Raw genomic sequence first — 11,603 nt, 5'->3', positions numbered from 1 at the left:
GTCTAAAATGGTTGGAGATACGGCAGATTTCCCCACACTCGTGACACATGTAGTGCTTCTCCCCCATGTGGACTCTCTGATGCCGACTGAGATTTGAGCTCTGTCTGAAGCTGTCCCCACACTTGGGGCAGGTGTAAGGCTTCTCTCCAGTGTGAGTCCTCTGGTGTTTAACGAGGGTAGCGCTCTGACTGAAGTTTTTCCCACAGACAGAACACCCGTAGGGCTTCTCCCCGGTGTGGGTTCTCTGGTGTTTAAAGAGGTCGGAACGCTGTTTGAAACTCTTCTCACAGGTGTCACACGTATAAGGTCTTTCTTCATGGAACCGCCTCTGCGCCTCAAGTAGGCTTGAATGATGGCAGTTTTCCCCACTGTCAAGAGATTCATGAGGTTTCACGGTATCTAACCTGTGTTTGCAATAGTTCCCACATTCATCACCGGTAATGGGTCTCTCTGCTGTCTGGATGTACTGAGCAGGAACAAAGTTTGAACTTCTGGCACTAGTCCCCAATTCATTCTTTTTGGAGTCTCCCTCTTCTCTGGGAGCACTCTTGAGATCTGAGATGCTGGTGGCTCCCTGATCTTCAGGAGGCTTTTCAAGTTTCAGCAGTGAGGGGTCGCCTGATGGCTTTTCTATCCTGTCCTCATGGGCAACACCACACTCGGAAGACAGGGGCCCCTTCTCCTGGGACTCTTGTAGCTGCCCTTGTGGCTCCACTTCTTCTAGAATTTCTTGCTTTAGAATCAACTCTTTGTTCTCAGTTCTGGTTTCCAAACCTGAAACATTAAGATACAGATTGCTGACATTTCATCCTTGCACAAGAGTGAGTAAGAAAGTGCTAGCAGAAAAACACCCCCCCCCCGCCAAAGCCCTTTTAATGTCCTCCATGAAACCACTCCTGAAATTAAATTATTTTAACTAACCTGTCAGATGCGCTCACATTTACCTGTACAAACCCCGTTTCTTTCCTTTTATACTTGTGCCTCTGCCGGCCAACACGTCTCTCCTGCCCCAGCCCCACTGCACTGTCGTGTGAATCACTGTATTACACGAGGCACTACTGGAGAAGGTGTCGACACAGACGGTACAACCCTTATCCCATGCACGCAGGATGCTTTACTAGGAGAAATGAGCTACAGTAACAGACACACCAGGTGCCTCCAGTCTGAAGGCAGGCTCTGGGTAGGCAGTAAATCTAGGACTGATGGAAAGTCTGTGAAGGATTCCATCCCCCAGTCCAGAATTCTTGCAGTTTACTCTCCAGGAAGGCTGAAGCAGATAAATTCGGGACTGGGGACATGAGGCACAGCTGAGAACAGGGGACAGGTACCACCTCCCCATGAGGAGAGTCAAGTGAAAATGGATACACTGACTGGTGGAACCTCCATGCACTGTCCTCTGTTCAGGCTCAAACTGTCAGCCCCGAGCCTGACATCCTCCTGGCAGAAAGGGCAGGGATTTCATAGGCTTTAGTCTCTACTGGATTCCCACCTAGAACTGCACCTGGCTTATCTGCACGCAATGAAATATCTGTTGACTGAATCTCTCTATGGGAAAACTTAGCAGCCTGGGCCAAAGACCCAGAGACACTGACATGTGGGAATTTCCAGGTAAAACAGCGCCTGATGCCTGACCCTGTCCTGAAGATCACAGTTCACAAGTCCTTCCCAATAGTTTCCAGTCGGAATGCTTGGGTTTAACTGCTAAACACAAACAGAAAGTGAAAGGTTACCAGCATTTCAGGAAAACCTCTGATAGAAATGCCAATGAAACATGCAATCCATGAAATGAGAGAAAACTGAATAACCTATAATTAATATTCTCAGATAAATAAGAGACAATACTGCACCCAGGAAACAAGGAAGCTATAAGAAAAAGGATATGGCTTCCCTGGTGGTGCAGTGCTTAAGAATCCGCCTGCCAATGCAGGGAACATGGGTTCGAGCCCTGGTCTGGGAAGATCCCACATGCCGTGGAGCAACTAAGCCCATGTGCCACAACTACTGAGCCTGCACTCTAGAGCCCCCAAGCCACAACTACTGAGCCTGAGTGCCACAACTACTGAAGCCTGCATGCCTGGAGCCCGCGCTCCACAACGAGAAGCCAGCGCACTGCAATGAAGAGTAGACCCTGCTCACCGCAACTATAGGAAGCCCGCGCCCAGCAACGAAGACCCAACGCAGCCAAAAATAAATAAATAAATAAATCTATTTAAAAAAATAAGAAAAGGGATATTTCGGGACTTCCCTGGTGGTCCAGTGGTTGGGACTTTGCCTTCCAATGCGGAGGGTGCAGGTTCGATCCCTGGTCAGGGAGCTGGGATCCCGCATGCCTCACGGCCAAAGAGCCAAGACATAGAACAGGGGCGGTCTTGTGGCCATTTCAATAAAGACTTTAAAAAAAGGGGTCCACATCAAAAAAATCTTAAGAAAAAAAGAAAGAAAGGAAAAGGGATGTTTAAAGAAAAAGAAAAAGCTCTTCAAAATATTAATGAGAGCAGAAATATTTCAACCTAAGAGTTGGAAAATAAAGCTAAGGAGATTTCCCAGAAAGGGAAAGAAAAGATAAGGAAATGGGAAGGAGGTAGGGAACCCTACAGGATCAGCCCATGAGTTCCAACATCCAACTGGAAGAAATCCCAGAAAGAAAACAGGAAAAAATGAGATAAAAATAAATAGATAAAATAAAAGAATACTACAAAAAATTTCTCACAACTCAAAGACGCAGGCATCTATATTGTCAGGGCCCACCAACTACTCAGAACAGTGAATGAAAAAAGAAACCTCACACCCAGCCACACCCATTGTGAAATTTCCTACCAGCAGAAATAAAGAAAAGCTCCTAAAGTCTTCTGCACAGAACAGATCACACACCAAGGATAAAATATCACTGTGGCGTCAGATTTCTCAACTGCAACATGGCAAGCTAGTTACAAAATCCACCGTCTTCAAAATTCAAAGGTAGAGTCATTTCTAAAGTAGAATGCTAAATCCAGCCACACCATGATCTGGATGTGAGAGAGGAATAAAGGCGTTTAGACGTGTATTGAGTTCCCAAGTATATGTTCTCTGTAATATACTGGAGGTCGTTCTGTATCAAATGGAGGGGGTAAACCAAGGAAGAAAATCGTATGGGATCCGGGAAAGAGAAAAAGGTGAGAGTGAAGGAACGTTCTAGGACAACAGCTGTGTAACTGACCTGGAGAAGCCCATCCAGCCTGGAGCAGAGGAAGCTTGAGGAGGAACTCTCCAAGGGGAGAATGAAACCGATGGCCCATCTGATGAATCTGAACTTACCGAGAGGGGTTTACATTTCTAACAGAGAGTTTGTGGGTGAACTGGTGCTCAGGAGTTAGAAAAGGAGGCACGTGCAGAATGAGGCATTATTAATTCTGAGAAAAACTAAAAGCTGTAAAGGAAAAGACTTACAGTCATATATATTAGGTGGGTGAATATAGATTATATAGGCATAATACTGAAACATTCCCTTAACAAAAAGAGACTGATTTAACTATGCTGAGAGAATTACGGACTGTAAATGTGAGCATGCTGGGGAGATAGGACCCTGTCTTCCTTAGCAGGCAGTCAAGAGATAATAACTGAAACTGAGAAACAAAAACCCAGCAGAATAAGCATCTTATTTAGAAATATGAAAATAAATACCACTGGAAGGGGTGAAAAGATTTTAAAGTTGTTGTCTCTGCAAAGTTGGAATCAGGATTGAGAAGGGCCTATTTTCCTAAGAAGATTCGAAAAACACAAACCATAAAGTAAAAGATTGAAAAATTTGACTATATTAAAATTTCAAAATTTTATATAACAAAAATGCCATGGTTAGAAAGACAAGCCACCTCTATAACCAATAAAATAACAAAGGATTAGTATCAAAAACATAAAGAACAGCCACAAAACAATTTAAAAGATAGTGGAGGAAAGGAGAGGAGATAAGGATACACCATTCATTAATCCTAACAGTATTACTTACTGAGCACCTACTCTGTGCCAGGCACTATTCTTGGCACTTGGGATATAAATGAACAAAACACACAAAAATCCTTCCCCCTGTGGAGCTGACATTCCAGAAGGGGTGGTCAGACAACAGATGAACATAAAGTCAAATATATAGGATGTCAGAGGGTAATAAATGCTATGGACCACGTCAGGCAAGGCAAGGGATCTGTGAGGTGGCTGATGGCAGGAATCATGTATTAACATGACGGTCAGGTCAGGCCTCGCCGAAAAGTGAGATGTGAGCACAGGCTTGAAACAAGCCAGGGAGTCTGTTTGGTGGAGATCCGGAGGAATAATATTTCAGGCAGAGGGAGCAATCAGAGCAAAGACCGTGAGGCAGGATGCCCACCACGCTCAAGGAGCAGCAAGGTCAGTGAGGCTGGGGGCGTAAGTGAGGGAAAAGCAGAAGGGAACAGGGCCGCGTCCCATCAGGCACCACAGGCTTTTACTCTGCGTGAAATGAGGAGTATTCAGGTTATGAGCAGAGGTGTGATGCAAACCAACATTCTAAAAGGAACACTTGGGCTACTGGGTTAAGACATCGTGCTGTCAGCTGAACACCAAATGTTGCCAAGGGTGTGGAGAAAGAAGAATTCTCATATACGGCTGGTAGGAGTACAGACTGGCTCCCATCATTTCGGACAGCAAGATGGGCAAACATCCCTAAGTATATTCTCTTCAGAGACTCCTACATATGAACACAGGGAGAAAGAGACAGGAACGTTTGGTATAATACTGTGTGTAATGGTGAAAAACTAGAAGCCTTAACGTCCGTTGACAGGAGAATGGCTAAGTAAATATTGGAATAGTCATACAATGAAATATATAGATGTTAAAATGAATAAACTAGAGCTACACGTATCAACATGGATAAATCCCAAAAATGCAATGTTGAGAAAAAAGCCAAGGTGCTAAAGAACCATACAGTAATATAGTTTATATACTATAAAAACATGTAAAAATACTATATACGTTTACATGTTTACATATTTACGTGTTTACATACATTTATATAGAGAGAGTGTGTATATGTGGCTACCTGTGTAAGTAGAAAGAATATAAACAAGCATGGAAATGGTAAGTCAGGATATTGGTTACCGCTGGAGAAGGATCAAGGGTAGAGCTTTCAGGGAGGGTACACAGAGCTTCACCTATAGCTATGGCTGTAATATATTATCTCTTCAGAAAAAAAAAAATGAAGCTATGGCCAATATTAAAATTCGATAAACCTGGGTGGTTAATCCTCAGGTGCTCATTCTATGTTTTTATACTTTCTTATGTATTTTTATTAAAAAATGAACCAAAATAAAAAGCTGACTCTATCACCTAACAATACAGAACAGAGACGTCTTGCTTGGGTCACAAAAGGGACTCGAAGGCTCTCAACCTGTGTCTGAATGGCAGGCTGGCTGGGGGATTTACTGAAGCAAGCCCTCCACGAATCACACAGCTGGAAACAAGCAAAGGCAGGGCACTTACTTGGCGAGACTGCGTTCCCATAATCCTTCGGCGCACTCTCCCTGTAGAGGTCCCTCTGTGCTGGGCCCAGACGCTCCCACTCCTCCCAGGTTAGAGACACAGCCACATCCTGGACTGTCACCAACCCCTGAAACAACACAAGACCTCCGTCAGCACCTGCCGTCCCAGGATGGCATCACCAACAGTGCCAGGATGAAGCCGGACTCCAGAGAGGAGTCTGCGAGCGCTGAGAAACCGAGTCACGACCAACGGAGTCTTTATCAGTGAGCCTTGTACTGATGCGGGAGTTGCAAAGTGACTAAAAACAAAAGCTGGCATTCTCCTGCAATCCTGAAAAGCCTTTCTATGAACTGTCTACACTAACTTGGGGGGAGAGCAAAATATTCATTTGGGTTATACTGCTGTGATTTATCAAAGCAGAAACCTGATATGGATTGAAAATATACAGGTTAACCAGAGTCCCGAGTTGCAGTGCTGGCTTTCAGATGCTGTTTCCTCACCTGTGAAATGGATACAAAGATCTATCTTCAGAGGAAGGTACCTCACCAACAGCAGTAATGTGTTTTCCCCTGAGCCTCTCCTTTCCTTGTAAAGGAAAACCACACTCCTGTGTGTCTCCTCTGCTCTCAGTACTCTGAATATTCACTACAACACTCCTTCACTTCTGACACCAGGTGTGTGCATTTCCACAGGTCAGGCAATTCTGTGGCACCAGCTGGGTGTCCTACGGTTTAACAACTCTGACCCTACCTACCTGGAGATCGTGTGACGTCCCATTAGGTTAAAGGGCTCATGTTTCATACACATCCTAAAGTTCACGCAAAATGTAATAAGGAAAGAACTTAGGAAGACCACAGCATCCCTCACACCTCCATTCCCACCACCAGAACACGTTCACTCCTCACCTGGCGTGAGGTCTCATCAAGCTCTCTCTGTAGAGCCCAAACCAAGGCGGCAGCCTCCTCCCCGCTCTCCGGGCAGTGCTTGCGCACCCAGGCCTGGAGCTCCTGGGGCAGGATGGTCAGAAACTGCTCCAGCACCAGCAGCTCCAGGATCTGCTCTTTCGAGTGCACCTCGGGCCTCAGCCACCGACGACAAAGTTCCCTGAGTCGGCTCAGCGCCTCTTCGGGTCCGGCCACCTCTTGATAACGGAACCGCCTAAAATGCCGTCGGGAAGTTTCGGGATCCGGACAGTCCCCTGGTGGGTCGGACTCCCCACCTCCGGGTGAATCTTCCTCCACTTTCACTATCCAAGGTCCGTCACTCAGGGGCAGAGCAGCGACCCTGCCTTGACTTGCGGTCCAGATCCAACTCATCCTTCTCCTGCAAGTGCGCACTTTCCCGGAGTTCTGCCTTCAGGTGAAATGACAGCAAACCCAGCAAAAAGCCACGGAGCTCATCGGATCTCCTCAAAGCAGCGGCTGCCCACCGTCCCCTCCCTAACAAGCCCCCACCTTGCCCAGCCCCCTCCTACCCGCAGCTACCCCTCCCAGAGGCTACCAACTCCCGTGACAAAAACCAGCAGCAATAGCCCCAGCAGGAAGTGCGTCCCCGACTCCCTGCTGTGTCCACCCCTCCCGGGCATTTCCGGGGCCTCTCTAGGCTCCCCGGAGGAGTGAGGTGCATCTCGGTGGTTCGCTGTCCTCACCCCTCAGAGATACTCTGCACGAGTACATTTTAATGTGGCGTTTATAGTCCTTAAGGTTACCGAACTAAAGGATATTCTCCCTTTAAAAATGAAGGGGCTTCCCTTCCCTGGTGGCGCAGTGGTTGGGAATCTGCTTGCCAACGCAGGGGACCCGAGTTCGAGGCTGGGCTCGGGAGGATCCTTACATGCTGCGGAGCAGCGAGAGGCCACCGCAATGAGAGGCTCGTGCACGGCAGTAAAGACGTAGACCCCGCTCACCGCAACTAAAAAGAAAGCCCACGCGCAGCAACGAGGACCCAACGCAGCCAAAAATTAAAAATGAATGTCATTCTTTAACACATTATCTGTGAATAAAGTTTTGTAAATTTTGTTTTAGGGAAAGTTAAAGTTCCAACTGTACAATAAGTGGTCATTCATCCACTGGGTATTCATTTAATGCAAGAAAGGTTTGTTGAGTATCTTCTACATGCCAGGCATCGTGCTTGACACTACAGACACAAAACTGGGAAGACATAGTCCCCGTCCTCCGTTGTTCAGTCTCCTAAGGGAGACAGACACTTAAACAAATCCTTGCAGGACAGTGTGGTAAATGCAGTACTTTGAGGTGTATGCAGTGTCCATTTGTATAACCAGAGGTGGAAATAATCAACCATGCCTAATGGAGAGGGTACAGTGAAAGACTTCACAGAAGAGATTAAGCTTCACAGAAGAGATAATGCTTAAAGAGTCCATGTGGACTGAGGACATATTTTAATTTAATTTAATTTTAAAAATTATTATTTTAAAATAAATTTATTTATTTTTGGCTGCGTTGGGTCTTCGTTGCTGCACGGGGGCTGCTGTTTGTTGCGGTGCTTGGGATTCTCGTTGCAGCGGCTTCTCTTGTTGCGGAACACGGGCTCTAGGTGCACGGGGTAGTTGCAGCACACGGGCTCAGTAGTTGTGGCTTGCAGGCTATAGAGCACAGGCTCAGTAGTTGTGGCACATGGGCTTAGTTGCTCCGCGGCATGTGCGATCTTTCTGGGCCTGGGCTCGAACCCGTGTCCCCTGTATTGGCAGGCGGATTCTTAACCACTGTGACACCAGGCAAGTCCCTTTAATTTTAAAATGGGTTAAATTTATAGGCAATAAATCCATAGTAGATTGTATCATCCCCTCCAACTTTAGGTTTCCTATGCCCAGCTTCCTTGCAATGCTTCACAGTATCCAGGTTGCCAAGGATTTTGTCCTATTCTAAGCCCTACTCCCCTGCTCTATCATTTACTCCCTCTTCCTCACTTCGTTTTAAGTATCTGCATGGACACTGCCACCCCACCTCTTCTTTTCTGTGCCAGTGTTCAGAAAAATAAACCATGCAACTGAAATGAAGGATACTATACATTAGTTTAATATTTACATTAAATCATCTGCATTATTTAACAAATGAAGAATTATCTAAGTTATGTTATGGGTAAATGCATTTAAAATATCATTTATTTCAATAAGTATTGTACAATTAATGTCCTGATTTATGAATGCAAAGTCCCAGGCAGGGTCAGGATTCCATATGACATATCTGTGGACTAAAGTTTAAATTATAAACTAATGATTTAACCATAGTTTGTGCAAAAGCACAGGCAGTCAACCCCTACTTTAGGCTCTAGCAGGTAAGCGGCTGTATTAGTCTGTTGTGATCTGTTTTGATTGGACATTAACAGGACAAAAGAACAGGAAAAGGCAGATTTTTTGGGATTAATTTTTATGTCCCATCCACTTACACAGAAAAAATTCACTACTCACAAGGCTCATATTCATCATTTAAAAAATTTAGAGCAACATGTAATACTTTTAAAATATTTATTTATTTGGCTGTGCTGGGTCTTCGTTGCCACGTGCGGGATCTTCTTTGTGGCCTGCGGGATCTTTAGCTGTGGCCTGCAGGATCTTTTAGTTGCGGCATGTGGGCTCTTAGTTGCAGCATGCATGCAGGATCTAGTTCCCTGATCAGGCATCAAACCCAGGCCCCCTGCATTGGGAGCGCAGAGTCTTAACCACTGGACCAGCAGGGAAGTCCCAACATGTAATAATTTAATGACATAACTTGTCACATGTTTGCATCTGATCTCTCCAGGTGGTTTGAAAGTCCCTGGAGGGCAGAAACTTTGCACAAGTCTACTTTTTCATCTGTGTGGGAATGCTATCACAGTCTGGCAGGAAGTCAAAAGCTCTTTTCCCAGTATTGCAGGACAAGGCTTTGAGTAGGGTTGGGTGGCCAAGGATGGCAAGGGAATTGGACAGAATGCAAATTCACAAATAAGAGAACCCTTTATAGTATAGGCAAATCTAGCTCCAGACAATATCCACCTATATAACTAGTAACGGAATACAGAAGAGAATATCATGTTCTATGAAGGCAGTTCAAGCATTTTTCATCTCCTCCCAGTGAGAGGAGATGTAGGTCTCCTTACTAGCTGATTACCAGTCCGGACTCCACTAGTTCCTGCTTCTGGGTTGTGTGACTGTGGACCCTGATCATGATATAGTGATTTGCTTAGCTCTTATCTCCCTTTCTCCTGTAATGTAACTTTTGCCTTCATCTGCAGAATATCAAGTGCTTTCATCTGCTCTCACTGATATCATTGAATGACATATTTCTCTGTTCCCAATGCCTTTTCTGATGCTTTGTTCAAAAAAGTTAACTGAAGAATGCTAGCTGCCTCATCTTTTAAAAATAATTAAGTGAGGGGAGAAAGTGAGAAAAGGAAAACAGGGCAGGAATAAATAAGATGGAGCCAGGGATAAGATGGGATTAGAAATTGCCCACTGTAAACTGCTGTTTACTGGCAAAAGGTAGCCCACAGTTTGGCTTTGAGAAACCTCAGCAGCCAAAGCAAGAAGAATACAAGATCAGTTACGTGATTCACAGTGTATCTCGGGTAAAAGCGAACTACTATAGTGGCTTAGGAGAAATCCAGCTATTCTTGGTACCAAGAAGGAAGAGAAATTTATACTCATAAGAGCAAAGCTTGGACTTCCCTGGTAGCGAAGTGGTTAAGAATCCGCCTGCCAATGAAGGGGACACAGGTTTGAGCCCTGGTCCCGGAAGATCCCACATGGCACGGAGCAGCTAAGCCTGTGCGCCACAACTACTGAGCCTGCGCTCTAGAGCCCTTTCTCCACAACAAGAGAAGCCACCGCAATGAGAAGCCCGCGCACCGCAACAAAGAGCAGCCCCCGCTCGCCACAGCTAGAGAAAGCGCGCACACAGCAACGAAGACCCAACGCAGCCAAAATAAAAAAATAAATAAAATAAAAAAAAATAAGAGCAAAGCTTAACTTATTAGCATACTTAATTTGCAAGACAAGCCAGGTTACAGTGACCTGGGTATTTTCTGCTTATGCCTCTGAAAATCATAAGCAAAACTTAAATTGTTACCCCAAATTGATATGAAGTAACCGCTAACCAATTCCCTTTCATTTAAGAAAATTCTAATATTGTAACCAATCGCTGTGAAGAATAAACAGTCACTGCCTCCACACTATATAAGATACTTTAAAACAATATACTTCTGAGCCTCATTCCTTGTTTTGGTTTGAATGCTCCCAGTTTGCTAACTGTCTTTTTGGTGTGTGCACAATAAACTTTTACTAATTACCACTTCAGTGATTCATTGGTTTTACTTTTTTTTTTTTGTCTGAACTTTTGACGATTCTAAATGTAAAAAGGGAAATACAGATACTACATTGCACCAAACATACCGCAGTGTCAGTTTAAGCGTCTCCAGGTCTCTCTGGAGATAGTAGGGGATTTTCTGCATTTCTTCATTCCCATAAGGTAGACCATGGCGCGAGCAAGGCATTCTCAAAACTCCATCCCTGATTTGAGTGAAAATTCACAACATACGCTAAAAAAATAACGCCTGGAGTATCCAAGGATATATGCCACTCAGAGTGGAGTCGGTGAGCCTCATTCATCTTCATCACTTGTAAGACAGTGACTCTTGTGCCTGTCGAAGAGCTTTGCAAACGGATACAAAAACGAGACTATTAAAGATGGGATCCCGAGAGGGTAAGTTGCTTATCTCTAGTGAAAATCTGTGCTTCGCGGCTCCTCTTGCTGCAACCTGTTGGCTTCGGAGTTACTATGAACCTCTAATCCCAGCACCCGGCCCTTCTACCCAATAAATACAGACGTCGCCGTTAAAAAAAAAAAAAAAGGATGGGATCCCCTTGGCTAGAAAGGCCCTGAACAGACGGCTCCTCTCACTTTGCAAGGACGCAGAGCTCCAGCCCCTATTCTCCCCAGCCCGGAGGGGGGACTCTCTCCCGACGCGCTCAGCCTTCCACTGGGGTCGCCGAGGAAACGCCTCCCTGCTCTCCCGCATTCTGATAGGCCCGCAAGACTGAGGCTGAGTCACGGCCCTATTGGCTGGAGGGCGCGGCCCGCGCGAGGCTTCCTGGGAGATGTAGTCCCTGGAGCCGCTGGGGA

The 11,603-nt window shown here is 45.5% G+C and overlaps 1 protein-coding gene across 1 annotated transcript in view; it reads right to left on the bottom strand.

Annotated features, from left to right (window-relative positions):
* ZNF394 (zinc finger protein 394) overlaps positions 1-6,884 on the bottom strand; it is a 7,131-nt gene extending 247 nt beyond the window's left edge. Inside the window, 4 exon segments of the mRNA XM_029220869.1 lie at position 1; positions 4-774; positions 5,488-5,614; positions 6,393-6,884. The exon segment at position 1 is cut by the window's left edge and continues 247 nt beyond it. Coding sequence (XP_029076702.1) covers position 1; positions 4-774; positions 5,488-5,614; positions 6,393-6,803 — 1,310 coding nt within the window. The 5' untranslated portion in view covers positions 6,804-6,884.
* Between the last annotated feature and the right edge of the window lie 4,719 nt (positions 6,885-11,603).

This window comes from Monodon monoceros, unplaced genomic scaffold (genome assembly GCF_005190385.1).
Source record: "Monodon monoceros isolate NGI ecotype Baffin Bay Population unplaced genomic scaffold, NGI_Narwhal_1 Super_Scaffold_13, whole genome shotgun sequence".
Classification (NCBI taxonomy): Eukaryota; Metazoa; Chordata; class Mammalia; order Artiodactyla; family Monodontidae; genus Monodon; species Monodon monoceros.
This window is presented reverse-complemented; position numbering and strand designations above follow the sequence as displayed.